This window comes from Osmerus mordax, chromosome 11 (genome assembly GCF_038355195.1).
Source record: "Osmerus mordax isolate fOsmMor3 chromosome 11, fOsmMor3.pri, whole genome shotgun sequence".
In the NCBI taxonomy this organism is placed as follows: domain Eukaryota; kingdom Metazoa; phylum Chordata; class Actinopteri; order Osmeriformes; family Osmeridae; genus Osmerus; species Osmerus mordax.
The window spans coordinates 5,363,271-5,381,529 of record NC_090060.1 but is presented as its reverse complement, the minus strand read 5'-3'; the positions used below and the strand labels follow the sequence as shown (position 1 = coordinate 5,381,529).

The 18,259-nt window shown below is 47.7% G+C and overlaps 1 protein-coding gene across 2 annotated transcripts; it reads right to left on the bottom strand.

Annotated features, from left to right (window-relative positions):
* Positions 1-479: 479 nt before the first annotated feature.
* per2 (period circadian clock 2) lies at positions 480-16,529 on the bottom strand. Of its 2 annotated transcripts, none has more exons than XM_067245658.1 (23): positions 16,419-16,529; positions 13,031-13,611; positions 11,381-11,473; positions 11,061-11,215; positions 10,466-10,587; positions 9,780-9,981; positions 9,396-9,447; positions 8,687-8,829; positions 8,455-8,533; positions 8,242-8,348; positions 7,725-7,878; positions 7,449-7,557; positions 7,136-7,270; positions 6,867-6,984; positions 6,581-6,719; positions 6,355-6,479; positions 5,791-5,883; positions 5,398-5,643; positions 4,160-5,304; positions 3,757-3,925; positions 3,370-3,568; positions 2,972-3,122; positions 480-2,811 (listed from the first exon to the last, which is right to left on the bottom strand). In XM_067245658.1, exons 2-23 carry the CDS (start codon positions 13,477-13,479, stop codon positions 2,653-2,655), a joined length of 4,344 nt encoding a protein of 1,447 aa, XP_067101759.1. In that variant the 5' UTR covers positions 13,480-13,611; positions 16,419-16,529; the 3' UTR covers positions 480-2,652. The 2 variants fall into 2 exon arrangements, with proteins under 2 accessions (XP_067101759.1, XP_067101760.1); XM_067245659.1 differs by having other exon boundaries at positions 13,031-13,608.
* Between the last annotated feature and the right edge of the window lie 1,730 nt (positions 16,530-18,259).

Sequence of the window (18,259 nt, the reverse complement as noted above, 5' to 3'; positions counted from 1 at the left end):
CTTAAGACATTGTACAGTAGCTCCCATGACTGACATGGGTGAGAACCTGATTACCATTTCAATACAGTCAATTAAAGGTGGTCCCTTTATTGGGGAAGTATTTATTACTGCACTTCACTCCACAAAAGGGTGTCTACAGAACTTTTATCCTCTTTTTATATAAGTAGATTTGTTTTAATCCTCCCCCCCATTTATGATAGTTTCTCCCAGCACCATAGCCAAAATTGTATTAAGGGGGGGGTCCCATCTTAAAATGAAGGGGCCACAAAAATAATAATAATAATCATATATGTATCAACAATTCCTTAATTTATTGTAAGACATCAGAAATCTAAGTGGCCGGACATGTACATGAGGGGGCCTAGCCCCCCCAAGGCCCCCTCATGGCTACGCTTCTCGTTTCTACACTCTGCCTAGTGTCATTAAGTTTAAGGAAGTTCCAGACCAGCTGGCAAAGACATAAAATCTGGCAACAAATATAAACAAGTAGATATTTATTTATGCATTTTATAACATCTGAATGTCTCACATAGTTCATCGTTTCACCTACAGAAACTGGATAGGACTGTCTATAGGCTCCCATAATGGCAATGACACAGATATACATGACCATACACAACCATGACCACACACAACCATTTGCATGCGCTGATACCAGGGGTATGCGTTTACAGAGAACACTTTCGACAATCCATCGGTTTAATAACTTGTAAGCACATTCAGAATGCCTGATCAATCAATGATAACAAACTTGTAGGTTTATCAATACATACATGTGAAATCCTTCACATGCCATGAGAGCATCAGCTATTCTACCTGTCAATATGAACGCAGTTAAGTCAAAGGTTTTTTTGTACAAAAAATAAGACAAAAGATTAAATCTCTCATCTCTGTCAATTGCAGTTTAGCCCCAGTCTTATTATACAGTACATCCATGCTCGGTGAAATCACTAGGTCTCCAATGACACTTGAGCTGTTCAATAGACAATTAGACACACAAGAAAATATGACGAATAGAAAAATAATGAATGAAAATAAGTAAATTGTTCATATGATCTTCAGACATAAAATATTGTAAAGACGAAATGTAAGAAGCCAGTGACATGCACTTGGTCCAGATGGCATCCTGCTGTCCCCTGATCTGAGCCAGATAATATCCAGCACCACCTGATCTGACCCAGTTAATATCCAGCACCACCTGATCTGACCCAGATAATATCCAGCACCACCTGATCTGACCCAGATAATATCCAGCACCACCTGATCTGACCCAGTTAATATCCAGCACCACCTGATCTGACCCAGTTAATATCCAGCACCACCTGATCTGACCCAGATAATATCCAGCACCACCTGATCTGACCCAGATAATATCCAGCACCACTTGAAAGCTTCCCAGTTAATATCTAGCACCGATTACTATAGTTCCCACTACTGTTTTGGATATTATGGTTCCTCATTTCGTAAAAACAGATAGGCTAGTGTATTTCCTACATACTGTATGTATGTAATTCTGGCGTTCGATCATTACAATCGGTGCTGGTGTCTTTGAGTAGTGATGTAAAATACCACATAACTGTAACCTTCACATCTTTGGACCCCAAAAAACTGAATGCCACTTTTACAACAAAACGACAACAACAGTGACAAAAGCTCAGGCAGTGATGCTTTGCTTATTTTTCTCATTTAAAGACTGGTATCTTGTGCAATCAGCCTTATAGAACAATATAAAGACAATATTTGAAAAGTTAATACAATCGCACTGTAAATGCTACAAGAGAATTGAGGTTACAGGGGTTAAAGAAAAAGACTTCAACTGAAGTATTTAGAAAATTGTCCAAATGAGAAGTACTGGCCTTCCAATACTAGGACTTTCAAACGAACAGGCAAGCTCAACACTACACACATTTTATAAAACCAAGTTCACATTTCCTTTAAGTTGACAACTTCTGCAACACCTGTCTAACAGGACATTCCCACAGACCAAGACAAGTACTGGTGTACATTTGAACATTTTACAAGGTTCAGCTGCAGCTCTAGAGCAAAGTCAAGTTGGGGAAATGAATTAATTTGGCTTTGGTGTATCAAAAATATTTGTAATATATAATATGTAAAGCAAAATAAATACAGGAGTAGAGAAGTACCAGTGGATAACTGCTTGTCACAGCTATCTGAGGGACCAGGGTAAGACGAGAGCCTGAACTGTCACCAGCTTCTTGTCTTTGGTTGACCTGTGTGGTCCACATACTGATGACTTGGGATGACTGCACATAGATACTACTACCCTCTGATGGGCCCTGTGAGTACTGCAAATCAGTTGTTCTTTCTCTCACTCTCTCACTCTCTCTCTCTCTCTCTCCCTCCCTCTCGCGCACGCGAGCACACACACACCAAACAGCATCTTGGCCATCATAATACTTATGCTAATTTTGGGTCATTGTTGTCTTTTGTGCACAACCCTGGAACTGTTGTGGGAGTGTTCACATCTGTACATCTTCAGTGTGTGTGTATGTTTATGTGTGTTTAGGTAAAGTGTTGGGGTCCGCTGGTCCACCAGCAGACAAGCGCCCTCTGCTGGTGAGAGGGTGCTAGGTGACAGAGTCGCTAGGTGACAGAGTCGCTAGGTGACAGAGTCGCTAGGTGACAGAGTCGCTAGGTGACAGAGTCTGGGTCTGGGCGAGAGGCTGCTGTCGTGGTCTGGGGGAGGTGGTCTTTCCGCGGAGGCGCTCCTCCCAAACCCTGGGTCTCCATGTCCGGAAGGTTCTCCTCCATGGGGGGGGCAGAGGAGTCGTCCTCACAGTACACACAATCCTGAACACAGAAACACAATTATGAATACAAGCTATGTGCGATGCATGAAATCTGACACCCAGAAAAGAGAAAAGTGTGTTGCAGCTCCTCAGGCAATTCACGAACAACTCTCACCGTAATGTGAGAGATAACGGTGTGCGTGACGGTGTGTGTGACCCACCTTGACGTCGATGGCCTTGGGCAGGCCCCCCCTCCTCATCCAGGTGTGCTCCTCCACCAGCTCTCTCCGCTGGGGCGAGGAGAAACGAGGCTGGCTCTTCTGCATTTGACGCAGGCGCTCCTTGTCATCTCTCAGAACCTTCTGGATGTCCCTGAACACCGACCACATGGACACATCTGGGTTAGCTTAGCATAACGTTAGTGCTTGCTAAGTCATTTGCTTATGGTGTAGTCATCAACTGTATTTTTAGTAATGACTCAGGTCCAGCCAGATCATTAACTGTTTGCCAAACGTTCACTATTTGTTGACTCAAATCCCTTTTAGACATTGTCAGATGAAAAATAGCTCCAAATAGGGGCAACACAACCCTACAATTGGCCATCCTGTCTGTCACTCACCGCGAGGGCATCTGATAGGTCATCATGACATTCTCGTCGGTGTTGGACATGAGGCGCCATATGGGTTCCTGGAGGGCGTAATTGAAGTTGTCCTCCTCGTCCAGGGTCATCTTGGAGCCCGTCTCTGTCAGGGCCCTCATCTTGGGGTCGTTCTCCAGAGAGTCAACGCTGCCAAAGTATTTACTGGTGTTGCTGCTCCCTGCAGGGGGAAAGAAGGGCAGAGGTCAGGTCAACACTGGACATTAGCTAATGCTAACACAAGGTGGTTTGTACCCACAACACGAATAACTCTTAAACCTAATGTTGAAACCGACAAGTCCGAAACCTATTGTGATCTCAATGGCCAGGCTTAAACCTGGTGCTGCCGACACCAAACATTAAACTGACCCGTTCTGCTTCCTGACGCGCCGCTGGCGGACGTCCCACAGCGGTTGGACCCGGAGCCCACGGAGCCCACGGAGCCGGAGGAGCGGGAGTCCTCCTGCTCCTGCAGCAGGAGGTCCAGCAGGTCTGAGGAGGACGAGGGGGCCTCGCTGTGGGCATCGTCTCCCGCCAGCTGAGGACCAACAGGAGGAGGGCAACGTTAGCGTCTGAGACTAGGTCAGGCAGTCCAAACCATCGAGCCACAGATGCACGCCTCAAATCCCTGTGCAGAACCGTTTGTGGTCTGTGTCTTAGTTCTCATGGAAACACCTACTTATATTCAGAGTGTGTGCACGTGTGCTCTAACAACGGCTCAATGAAGAAAAGTTGACACACGGGTCTTTTCCAAAGGAACACCTCCTCTCACCTGCTCCAGGTCCTCTGAGGCCGTGACAGTAGCCCCGCTGTTCTCCCCCGTGGGCCCCACGGGCCCCGCTGTGGTCGTGCTGTTCAATGCCGCTCCACAAGGGGGCGCCAAGCTGTCCTGCCTCTCCACAGACCTCTGGGTCTCCTCCATGCTGAGCAGGTTGAGCTGCAGGGGGGAGCTGCAGCGGGACTCGAACAGCGGGGGCGAGGCGGCTGGCTCGTGGCCCCCGGAGGCAGGGGTGGAGGAGCGTGAGGCGACCCCCTCTGTGGGCTCCATGGTGGGGACTTTGGAGGGCTCAGGGGCCAGGCTGTATGGGAAGGCCTGGGGGGGATAGCTGGCCTGGGGGACGAACTGGGTCTGTACAGGGAAGGGCTGCTGGGTAGTGTAGGCGGGTTGGGTTTGAAAGGGCTGCTGGGTAGTGTATGTGGGTTGGGTCTGGAAAGGCTGCTGATTGGAGTAGGCTGCTTGAGTGGCTTGGAAGGGCTGATGGGTAGAGTAGGCCGTTTGAGGGGTCGGGAAGGGCTGCTGGGTAGTGTAGGCAGGTTGAGTGTGGAAAGGCTGCTGACTGGGGTAGGCTGTTTGAGTGGCTTGGAAGGGCTGATGGGTAGTGTAGGCCGCTTGAGGGGTTGGGAAGGGCTGCTGGGTAGTGTAGGTGGGTGGGGTTGGGAAGGGCTGATGGGAAGTGTAGGCCGGCTCGTTTGGGGCAGCCCCCATTTGCCCTAGTTGTCCAATCTGGGGGAACAGGTAGTTGGGCAAAACCAATGCTACCACAGGGGTGACTATGGGGGCAGGATATGGAGTGGCGTTGAGTTTGGGTTGAGCTTGGCTGGTTTGGGTGGAGAGAGAGGGGTCGGGGTGAGAGGGTTGGTTAGGGGGTGCCGGGCCAGACGGGTACACCGAGAGAGGGTATCCTGGCAGTATGGTGGGATAGGGCACGCTGAAAGCAGACAGGGAGGCTTCCGAAGGGGACCAGGACGTTTGGTTGAGGCCCTGAAGAGGAGGGCGGGGCTTGCGGTGGGAGACAGCGCTGTCTGACGAATCCGGGCGCCTCATGCGTGGCTTCTTTGACTTCCTGTTGCGGCCGCCCTTCTTGGTGGCGTTCTCGGGTCTGGCAGCCTCTCCCGGTTTGGTGGAACCCCTGACACCTGGATAGAGACAACGCACACGTCAGTCCCCGTCTTAACCATCACTAGTGTGTGTGTGTGCGTGTGTGCGTGTGCCCGGCGTCAAGCTCGTACGGTCGGCGTTGGCGTTTCCTCTCTGCTTGCGCAGGTGGGTGGAGCAGTCCTTCTGGGAGGTTCTGGCAGGGCGGAGCTCGCGGCAGCGGCTGAGGAAGGCTTGCTCCTCCTTCTGGGTGTGAGCAGCCAGCACCTGCTTGGTCAGGCCCAGCCTCTTATAGGCCTCCTTCTCCTGAGGGGGCGGGCACGCCACGCTGACGGGCAGTGGCGGGGGGGCGGGGCTTTCGGTCACGTCCTCGATGATCTCTGGGAGTGGGGGTGGGTTGGAGAGTCAGAAAAAAGCTCATCTTTGTGTTCTCATAATAATGTGTGTGTTTGGGAGCGTGTGTGTGGTTGTGTCTCAGTGCGTGTGTGTTTGTCTCAATGTGTGTGTGTGTGTGTGTGTGTTCTCACCAGACTCTGGCTGGGGCTTCTTGTCCCCGACGTGGACGATGGTGCTGCTGTAGCTGCACTGGCTCTCTGCCTTGGCCTCCGGGATGAGAGACTCTGGAGGGAAGAGCAGCGTGCGTCACCAACCAGCAGCCGGCTCCACACACACACAAGCACAAGCGTGACGGCGCTCTCGGGAGATAGGCTAACAACTCATCGTGGGCGCTTCAATAGACTACGATTCATTGAGGACACGCGGCGTGTTTCGACCGGACAAAGCCTCCTTGTGTTACATTTACATTTAGTCATTTAGCAGACGCTCTTATCCAGAGCGACTTACAGTAAGTACAGGAACATTCTCCCCAAGGCAAGTAGGGTGAAGTGCCTTGCCCAAGGACACAACGTCATTTGGTTGGCATAGCCGGGAATCGAACTAGCAACCTTCTGATTACTAGCCCGCTTCCCTAACCACTCAGCCATCTGACTCCCAGTTGCAGTGAGAGTGGGATGATGATGATGTGAAAAGCCCCCCACGACGCACGCCTCCCCGAGCTCTGGAGACGGCAGCAGAGCGTTCCGAGGTCTCACCTTGCGGCCCCTGCATGCCGTCGTCCGAGCCCTTCCGGTCTTCGTCCGAGTTGGACGACGTGGTGTTGGACGAACACTGGTACTTCCTCTTCACCGTGATGGGGATGTTGCAGCTGTCCAGGTACCTGACAGAGAGAGAGAGGGCGAGAGCTCCGTCACGAGCCCGCACGCCACATCGGGACACACACACACACGGCTCCAGCACACCCCGGGTAGGCCCACGCACCTGATGACGCTGTCCAGGCAGCTGATCTGCTGGTAGGAGTGGACGCTCTGGTCTTTGCAGATGAGCTCCTCCACCGTGGCGGTGGTGCCGTCCCGCGCCGCGTCCTTCGGACGCGCCAGTGGACCCCGCTGGACGCCTGCTGGAAGAGGGGCGGGGCGACGTCAGCACACACACACACACAGAACCGCACACAATCGATGATGCACACTAGACGAAATATATGCAGGGTCATTCATACATGCACACAAAACCAGGCCATTTCATCACGTGTTACCGAGCGACTTACTTTCAGCGTTCTTCCTCTGTTCATGTTTGGAGGGGGATGAGGAGGGAGAGGACAGGTACAGCGCTTGGTCCTGGGTCTTCTGCATGTGGATCCCTTTACAGATCTCCTGAAAGGTTCTCTACAAGGGGGAGGGGGGGGGGACAGTTACATAAAGTCTCCGATGGCATCGTTAAGATGTCTCGTCTCCTGTTTTTGAAATGAAACAACTGCAAACGTGACCACGAGAGTGCAAGACAGGAAGTGTGACCCCAGGTGGTGTATCCTCTCACCGGCTTGGCCTTGCCCGGCTCCTCCACTGCGTTCCCGGTGGCGGTCCCGTTACTTTCGCTGGACGGGCTCAGCTGCTCGTGGGAACCGTTGCTGCCATGGCTACCATAACCGCTGGAGCCAATGTTATGAACCGGCTAGAAAGACACGGTTGTTGTTATAGATTTTGTTTTTATAGGAACAGCACAATGTGTGTGTCTGTATATGCTATGTGAGAGATAGTAGGCGTGTCTTAATTTGAATTGAAGTAGGAGTGTATAGGTAGGTCTGTGTGCATGTGGTGATTGTGTATGTGTGTGCATGCTTGCCACGTACCTGCAGCAGCAGTCTGTGAATCTGCTCAGTCATTTCCTGAATGTCTGAGTCCATGATCTTCCCCTCAGTGAAGGCTGGAGCTGCAAACACGTCCTCGTTCACAGGACCCCTGCAACACACACCTTCGTGTTAGACGGACAGTCCTCAACACATCCCAAACACACTATATCACGCCATACAGAGTTTCACAGACACGCAACCGTTTGATTTCTCTTAATGTACGTCCGCTTCCTTGTGTGTGTGTGTGTGTGTGTGTGCGTAAGCAGGACCACTCACATGCGGACTTTGTGGCGTCCGATGACGAAGGACACCTTGCGGCTCCAGGGGTTGACGAAGCTGGACCAGCTGGTGTCCAGGGTGATGTACTCGCCGTTCCGCGTGCAGAAGCGGATGGACGAGCAGTCGAAGGGCTGCCCCACGTACTTCAGGACTGTTCCAAGAGGAGGAGAGGGAGAGGAGCAGAAAGGGAGAGAGACCAAGAGAAGAGTAAGATCTCCACTTCCCGCATATTTCTTTTTGGCTCCATCCTTTGGAGAGGGGGTTCATTCCTTTCAACACGGCGATTTCAGTCCACAAATACAAATTCAAATCACTCCCAGGAATGGTTACTTTCTGAGTGAATGTTCCATTTCTCGCCAGTGTTTGAATGGAATGACCCCCCCCGTCCCCCATCCTCCAGAATGTTCCCCGTTTACACGGGAACCTCTCCTCTAGACTTACTGTCAGCGCACGTCTTTGTGAAAGTGTTATACCAATCAACCAATCAGATCTGTCAATCAAAGAGGGGTCTCACTCTTGCGGTGGATAGCCAGCATCAGGGGCCGGTCGTTGGGGTGGAGGTTGAGCAGCACGGGGGTTCCTATCAGGTCCTGGGGGAGGTAGCCCAACAAGGGAACAGCCCTGCACACAACATGTTCCCAGGGTCACGCACCACAAATTTCCCGTCTATGCTCAGGTATGTACTTTTTCGGCACCGCCTTAATCCACTGTATACCGTGGCACTCACCTCTCGTCGACATCCTGGAACACACAGTTGGGCGTGTGTGTCGTGGTGAAGATGCGCTTGTCAGAGGGGATTCTGGGGGCTGTAGAGAGGGGACAGCATCGGGGTCAACCAGGTGTAAGGGGGCTTTGGAGTGTGTGTTTAGGTGAGATGTCCTACAGTCAATGGGAAGTGCAACATACAGGATGTTAATGCATATGTATGTGTGCGTGTTTGACTGGAGAGAGAGGCTTACCCTCATACCCGGAGTGCACCCTCTCAGCCAGCAGGAGGCAGCAGAACTGCTCCTCGGCCAGGCTGCAGTCCTGCACCTTCATCAGATACGGAGTCATCCTGAACGGGTAGTACTGCAGGTCGCCCTCGCGCTCCTTGCCGCCGCTGCGACACACGGGAAGGAGGAGGTCAGTGTGTGGAGGTAATCACCTCTATGGCACACAGAGTCAGAGCTACAGTATCAGAGGGAGGAAATGACCACCCCTTACTACAGCGATGGAGAGACAGAGCCATCAGCGTGTGGAAGTTGTTGGGATGTGATGAGGCCCTTTTATTCACCATCTGCATATCTCAAACAGCATTACCCATAATGCCCAAATTATAGTGCTACAACAAATGTACCTGACACAAAAAGAACTATGTCAGTCTAAGGAGTTGACATACCAAATAATATCCCAGGGCTGTTGTACTTACAGTGTGAAATTGCATCTCTTTTCTATTTATTGGACTTGTTTACAATATATTCTCTGAAGATATATTATCTGAAGACAAACTTTATCCCTGCAGTACCTGGGCTTGTGTAAGGACAGGTGTGGCAGTACAGACCTAAAGCTACTGACCATCCCCTCTTCCCTCCTTCTGCCTATCTCTCTCCTCTGCTCTCTAACATAGCAGAGACAGACGTGTTGAAGCAGGAAAAGGGAAGACTCGTCACGAGCCCTGTCACTCACCTGATACGACAGAAGAAGGATTTCTCCTGCATGCACTCTGTGGGAGATGATTCTGGAGGGAGAAAGGAAGGAAGCGAGGAGGGAGGGAGGGAGGGAGGGAGGGAGAAGGAAAACGAAACAGTATAAATAAACAACCAACAGACTTGATAGATGCTTTTGCATCTATGTAACAGCTCCATCTGGTTTTCATCAATATTCAGGAAATGATTATCGGTTTCCATGACAGTGTGTGCAACTGTGAAAGATGCTAAGCCATAAAATGAGGATCTCACATCATCTGTGCTACGGTGATTCTTCTGCATACTACGCGTGTCTGTATGTGTGTGTGTGGGCGGGGGGGGGGGGGGGGGGGGGTAGTGTGTCTGGAGGAAGAGAGGTGCTCACCTGCTCCGGTGCACATGCTCCAGGACGGCAGGCGGTACGGCGTGGTGAAGCTGTAGAACACACTGACGTCCTGCGGGCTGAGGAACTCCACAAACTTGGCGTTGGTGAACACCTCTCGTTTACAGTTCAAGATCGACGCCACCTGGTCTGAGATGTACACGATCTTGCCCGTGATGAGCGACACGGCGACAGCGAAAATATCCTATAGAGATGGAAAGACAGAAAGGTTTGGGTGGGAGGGAACAATGAGTCATTTCCTGAACAGGCTGGTTACGGCCTTGTTGTTATTCAGCCAGCGGTGGCTTTGAAAGATCTGTGTGCGTTTCTATCTCAAGTGACTCGACACATGCAGTCCTGCTGCTCTGTCCAGACTGTCAACAGCAGACTGAATGTTGCTGGAGGATATGAGGGCTTTTCAAAAGCTCCGTTGGGCCAGAGATAGAACAGAAACCCTTGTGGCTATGCCGTATATGGCTCTAATCATGTGGGAAAACCATCTTAGTGTGTGTTTGCACAATACTCTTTATGAATAGCTTAAGATCATTTCAACTGAATATACCAATGTGTTGAATATGTATTATTTTACTGCATTTAAATACATTAGTGTTAGGTTGTAATGTGTAATTGGTTTAAGGCTGTAGTTTCTAATGGGTGGAAGGTTGTAAATGGTGGAAGGTTGTCCTTACAGTGTTTTTGAGGGTGTACTCTGAGGTGATGCTGTGGATTTCCTCGATGGTGTAAGAGGACACATCAACACCTGGAGGCTGACTGTCGTTGATCATCAGCATCTGGTAGTACTCCTCATTGGCTGCCGGGACACAACATACACGCTTTAAACACACATACACAACATCAACTCAAACATATCACCCAATGAGCCCAAATAGACACACACACACACACACACTGTAGCAGACCCTTTTCAAAAGCTGATACCAAGGTAATATATATATAGTGATAACATACATATATTAGCAAAAGGACGTTCTCCCAACGTGACTGGTTAGACATCACGAGGGAACACGGATCACATGTTCTCAATAAACACAAGCCCGGGTTCCGAGCACAGCTCCAGCAGGCCCACGCAATCCCCGCTCCTGGTTAGCATCCACACCCTGCCCTGTCAACACACACGCGTCTGCATGCGGAGAGGCAGGTGACAGAGGGCATGCACATTCGCGGCGTGCGTCTTCACACTAAGCGCTGCGTGGGACGCTGCCTTCGCAGGCCTGCCCGTCCCCACGTGTTTGCGTGCGAGGACGCGTGTGCGAGCTTGCCTACCTTTGACCTGCTTGACACAGCGGAGGGCGTATTTCAGGGTGTTGAGCGTGCTGGCCTTGCTCTTGCTCTGTTTCTCGGAGGGCAGGTGCATCTTCAGCTCCTTGATGGTCTTAAACAGCTCTTTCTGCGTCTTGGCCTTGGCAGACTGTTCGCTACTGCGAGGGGAACATATGGCACAGGTGGGTCAGAGTGGCAGGCAGCACAAAGTCGCAGAGCGCTGATTCACATGAATAGAGGGGGAGAGGGGATGGAATTCCTCATCGATATCAACAGTATATTCGTTGTGGGGTGTAGTTTCGGGGCTGTTGGAGGGTACGGACCTGCAGCCGCTGGTCGAAGGGTTGTCCTGCTCTGAGCTCACCAGACTGAAGGCATTGGAACTACTGGGGGGTGATGGGCTATGGGAGTTAGAGCTGCAACACCAAAACAGACAGGAAACATGATCAGAAGACAAGTGGATTTTTCTCCCTGTACCCAACTCCTCATTTCCCCAAACGGTGGTTAAGAATCACAGCAGGAGGTGATGTCACTCACACAGCACTGGGGGTGCTTGCTTTGTGTTTCTCAAGCCTACTGAACCCTACGTCTGAGATGACCCACAGAGATCTGAAAGCGGAAATGAGTCACCTCTAAACACATATGAATATTGGATAAGGTTTATGTAATTTTCCACTGTGATTACAGTTAAGGAGAGAAGAAAAAGGAAAGCAGGGGAATGGGGTGAGGCGGGGAAAGAAGCAGGCATAGAGACAGGTTGGGGTTCAGGTCCGACATCCACCGATATTAAATAATGATAGTTATACTAAAACAAATCTATGTTTAAATCTTCTGTGGAAAAGACCAACATGTTTTGCGGACCTACAACTATTCAACAATAAGGATAGGAAAATCCAAAGTCTTTCTCATTAGAGTGTGATCCTAGATTGCTGCACTAGCTACATAGACTAAGGATTAGCCTCCGGCTAAAGGTTACTACTTCTGTCAACTAGGTCAACCTAGACACACTCTTTAATTAACCTGATGGGGAAGACTGGAGACAGGTTTAATATAGATCTTAAACGCTGAAATAGATACCTAAAGATCCACTAAGATAATCGACTTCCACCTATAGCCCCACTTCTCGACGACGCACATGGTAGTTTAGTTTGACAAGAGCTGAGAAAAGCAAGGTTTAGAGATGGGGCATAACAACCAATATGGATGAACAAGGTGCAATGGGGGACATTGTTAAAGATTGGTGGAGGATTTTCTCTCCTGGTCCAGTAGTGTAGTAGGAGTTTGACCTCTTAATGTGACTGTACTACTAACAGGCTGACAGGCGCTAACTTCCTTTTCCAGGATGGGTGTCTTCTTCCTATTGAATCGAAGCTCCCTGAACAATGAAGTCACTTCCTGAAGTGGTTCTACCAGGCAGAATATTCAACCCTTGTGTGGGCCATTTTCAAAGATGTTCATAAGCTAGTATTCTCCGAAGCGACACAACATCCATTGTTCTATATTTTCCCTTTGGCTATGTTCATTAACAGTATCTGAAGGAGATGCAATAGAGGGTTGCGAAACATCTGTGGGACATAATGATAAAAGCGAGCTTAAAGTTGAGGTACACTTTTTCACCACATTACATGGCGTAGAATGTTATTTTCCCGCAGTAGGGTATGTAATCCTACTGTGGTTTCACAACCAACTGCATTCATTGAACCATTGCCAAAGTGTTTTGAATTCTAAATGACTCACACAATGGAAGGAAAACAACATAAACGTATTCAGGTGAACAGCCAGGGTTTTACTCCTCTCATTCCCTCCAGGAGGAAGTCATATAAATAAACCGTATTGGTCTAATGACTCACAATCGATGATTCACTCCTGAAGGACCCAGCCAATCACCTCTAACAAGGCATACTTCCATGCGCCACAGGGTCTCTCCACTGGTTGTGGTTAGATGACCATGAAGTAACCACAACAGGCCTCACCTCTTGTTGCTACCCGACGACTCCAGTAGGGCAGAGTCCTTGCTGTTGCCGTTGGAGCTGCCAACCGACTCGTTGCCATGGGACTCGTTGCCATGGGACTCGTTGCCATGGGACTCGTTGCCATGGGACTCTGTCCCACTTCCGCTCCCGCCCATTTCCACGTCCTCGTGCAGCGGGGAATGTTGACGCTCCCTGTCGCCATGGGTTGGGCCGGGCGGGGCAGAGTGGTCGTGACTGCTGTCACTCCCTTCAGAGGCCAATCCTAACTCAGTCTCCATCTCCACCCCGTCCCGCCCCCGTCCCTCCCCAAAACCGCCCCTGCAGTGTAGCTGTGCCATGGAGCCACAGGCGGAGGCGTTCTCCCTCTGGTAGCCACTCCTCTCTCGGTTCCTCTCCCGCCCCTCTAGGGCCGCGTACAGGTATCGTTTGGAGTCGCCGTCTTCAGACATTGGAGATCAGGTCAGTGTTCAAAAGGGCCTAGTGCAGGAAGTTACCTTATCTTCCACATGGCGTTACTGTGAAAAGGATCAAACCAAGTTGGAAGTGGAGTCAAAGCTGTCCAGACCAAGGGGCGTGTCCTGCTGGGAGAGACAGAAACACGCTGAGTTGAGAAGCAGAGAGGTAAAGCAATGACACAGTGGGGTAGAATGGGGTCAATTGATATACACCTGATCCTATTATTAGAACTACTGCAGGCTAATCTACAGGGACAACAGGGACTACCTCAGGGGTGGGCCGCTATAATCTCATTGAAGATAAAAGCTAACTATAGCCTTTGAATGATCAATATCTTTTTTACTTTGAGAACTGATCTTAAAATAACAGGCAAACCATACGGCAGAGGCACATTCTCGCGCACATGAGGCCAAGCCTCATGTTCTTTTCAGTGTGACCTCGTTCAAATCGTTTGAAAAGATAGACGCTTCAAAACCAAAGGTGATTTGATACCAGTGGTAAAAACACACCTATCCTCAGAGACACACATTTAGTTTTGTCTGTGGGGGGGAATTATGACATGATCGCAAGCGGAGTAGATCATGTGGGTCCCAAAAAAAAAAAATAAGAGAATTTCATCTTCTTAACTCCCTTCCTAAAACATTAGAATCCTGGGTTGCCACACTGACCAAATGTATACACATCTGTCCTGTTGGATCTACACTCTTCATCTCCTCCACTAGCTGTCTGCTCAAGTCCTGTCAGGACAGCAGCAAGGACGCCCTGTCTTATATACAATCAAACGTCAAAAGAGAATGTTGGCAAGGCTTATGTAAAAGCTAAACAAGAGTTTCTTTCCTACTCCACATGATTAAGCAGTCTAGCATCATGCCCTTTTTGTGTAGCAGGATTGTTTCTACTTTTACATAATGACTCATGGAATCGTTAGTTTTGAGAAAACGTTTATTGTTTACCAATTTAGGTCCGTCAACACATGATCATATGCAGTGATGACCATCAGACACACATGGGCTGGATGAAGAGGGAGTGGCCACATGCTCAAGACCAACTGGCATTGGCTGTTATAACTGACGAATCAGGGGCCCACAGGAGGGAGTTATAAAAGCAGCTTGATACCTGCCATTGTACTGTCACATAAGGACATCTGCTCACTGAAATACATAGACAGTCTTGCACAGAATGTGGAGTAAGCTACATATGTTTCAAGTGGCCAGAACTATGACAGCCCCACAAACTGAATCATGGTTCAAAGTTAGATCTTAAACATTACGCAAGAAAAAGTCTAGGAAGACTTGGAAAATATGTAATGATCCTGATAACATGTTAAATTGATCCACGTAATGAAAGCAGTTTGGTTTCATCAACGCAGGCTGCACACACCTCATTATACACCTACACTACCCCTTAGTGACAAGGTTGTATATGGCTAAATAATACCAAACAATTACTTAACAGGGACATGAGTCTCAGAATATAATCACAGTCTTTCAGAGTGGAGTGGATAAGGCAACTCCGGCAAAGGGGCGGATCCAGCCAACCAATGCACTACTAGCACAGATCTGAGGCATTATACAATACGGAAGCTCAGTCACATGTTAACAGGGCTTGGTTAAAGACCAGTGTTTCATAAAACCACATGGAGGTCTTAGAAAGAGGCCAATAGAAACACATTGACGAAGAAAAAAGACGGACTGTTGTCAAATAACGTTTCCAAATCGTTTTTCTAAAACACCATATTAGGCTGCTTACGATCTTGTAGTTAGAACATGTCTAATAAAGTTTACTGTCAGATAGCAGCCTACAAATGATTCACGTAGTGAATTTCAGAGTACATATACTCCAAAATTGTACATGGTACAACTGAACTAGGCTTAATGTGGCTAGCCGTGCCAAAAAGTGACTTTCTACCAAAAAAAGATTTCTGACCGCGGATGTTGTCCGCCCAGTTCATATCACTTACGTCTACAGGTGCTCTTATCTAGACGAATGTGTCCTCCATAACTTATTGTCCGTGGTAAGAGCAAAGGTACCATAGCATATATCTTTGTGAAACTAACGTTTATTGTAACCGAATAAAATAAGTGTTTGCGGTGTGTAGCATGACCTGGCATGACATTTAGTCATGTGGTCTAATATTCTTGTTTAATCTTATACTTAGAAAATACACTGTAACATGGAGAACGACCTCCCATCCTTTAACATTAACATCGAGTTATTGGATATAAAATAGCCTAGCTAAATCATCTATTTAGCAATTTTCGGTAGGCTACGACTGCAGTATTTTACGTCCTATATGTGCCCTAGATGATCCATTCAGTCCTTTTTACCAGTTTGAATCTCTATCGCGGATGGGAATAAGTTTTGGGCTTGTCTACTGTTAAAATGTTATAGTGACGTCTACTCTGCTTGATACAATGTCCCACAGTGAGTGAAAAGTGTACAACGTAACGTTTCACACAGCAGTGATTGGACCAATAGGCTACTATACTTTGCTACATCAACCAAGTAGCCTTTAATAATATGCATAACTGACGTGTTTTAAATGTGTTCATCACATCTGTCAGAATCTTTTGAAAAATTAATGTAAGTAAGTAAGTTTTACATCTTCCCCCATCTAACTCCCGACCTGCTATTCAAGACACTCACGTTGACCTGCAATAGGCTACACTACGGTACACTGACACACTTACGTAAAAGTCACTCTTTCTTTCAATGCACATATATAAGGGACAAAAAAAGGAGCAGACAAAAACAGATTTTTCGTAAGTATTGAACCCTGTATAAATATATATATATATATTCATATATTTCATGAAGAATTATGTATTTTAAACCAACGAAAGGTTAGAGCATGCGCATAGCCTACTTGAAACATTATGTAACATTGTGTAGACTAGCCTATATTCGTAAAATAAACATTAGAAAAGCCTACCTGTGCGTTTGAATCAAATGTAGAGGTACTTTCTGACAAAGCTCTTCCAATACTGTACACAACCGATAAATTATAGAATGTAAAGTCCCGGAACAGCAGACTTAAAGACACACTGGTCTAAGATCCTTCACCGGCTTTCTTCAAAGCTGGCCGACTGGTAAACCCAGGCTCTGAAAGCGTGACCTCAATTCAGACTCCTCCTCTGCCTGTACTTCATTGGCTACCTACTTGAGGTTTCCATGGAAAACATGACGAAAGAACATTATCTGAAGCTCATTGGTCTAAATCACCGCCAGTCTCTTTATATAAAACGGCCATCCTCCCCACGTGGATTCCCATGTTGGATCGTGTATAGCAGGCATTGTGGAAATTGGACCGCATCCAAAACAACGCGTTTACATAAGTGGGGAGGGGTGAGACAGTATTCTTTCAGAAATTGAAAAGTATGGATCGGACGGAATCTTACGTGATTGAGTGGTACAGTTATCAATAGGCCTAGTTGTTACATAAACCAGAAGTCCATAAACCAATGCTGTTGTTGAGATGTATGTCTAAAATCTGTTTAGCTATTACAATTTAATGACTGGACTGCACTAACAAAGCAATAATTAATATTTATGTCGGTAAATTAACACATCATCGAGGGGTTGGGGGCCAACGTAGGCCTACACCAAACAGCCGCATTCAACAGAACCCTAAATTATTCATATTATTGACGTGTCTCTGGTTGTGAAGATGTTTTGAATGAAGATGAAGACAGGGGCGTTGTCATGCCAAAAAGCGTGCCCTAAAGTGTCCGGCCTGTTTTCGTAACTGCGTTCGAATGTCAGGACCGAAAGCTTTTTGGCACAGCATTGTATCCAGGCATAGGCAACATAGGTGGTGGCTGAGCGCCGCCCACACCACACCTCCCAGCAGTATGGCCAGAAACGCAACTAATCGTAGAAATAAAAATAAATGATGGCCTAATGGTAACAAACAAAAACGATGTTACGCAAAACGTATTATAGTCGGAGGTAGAGCGCTTTAGGCAACTTTAATCGGGAGAATGGGTTTCCGGAGTTTTTCACATTTGAAGCCAAAAGGCCTACACTCTTGCATACACGCATGCAGACACACATTCACTGATTATGGTAAATTCATAAAGTTTCCTACTCCAGTAGTGGGTGGGATATTATACCAGACAGATGCTGAGTCACATTACCAGGGCAACTGGAGGGTGGGCGGACATGCTAAAGGATGTGCCCGCTTGAGTAAATGTAAACAACCACAAAATCATCTTTACCTTCAATGCAAAAAGTGTTGGATAAAAACATATACTTCATAGCCTGTACTTAGAAGTCTAAAGCAGTTTTCTATCAAATGTATTGTTTGTGTTGTAGGCCTACTTTGCACACATTTAGTTGACCAAAAACTAGTTTGTAATACTTTGATATTTAATATTCTGCTCTGCAAACAAAACGTTTTACATGTCAAAGAGCAATGTTGTCAGTTCAGAGTTGTGGCTGGTCATTCAATCCCCCCCAAATTACTATGATCAGTTCTTGTTTCATGTGATCTATTATTAATATACAATATTACATAACTTAGGTCTAAAGAGGTCAGGGAGACAGAAGTCTCAGTGTCTGCAGTAAGAAACTGTAGCCACCGCTGTTGAACATTTGTAGAATTACAGATTTTCTTTAAATAAGACAATACCCGCTGATCAGCTTATCATTAATTATATACACACATATATAAATATATATACAGTATTATACTGTATTTCAACTCAAATGCTATGTGTTCTCCCAGTCAATCATTTTGCAGCTTCATATGCAGGTAAGGGAACTTGAGGGCCC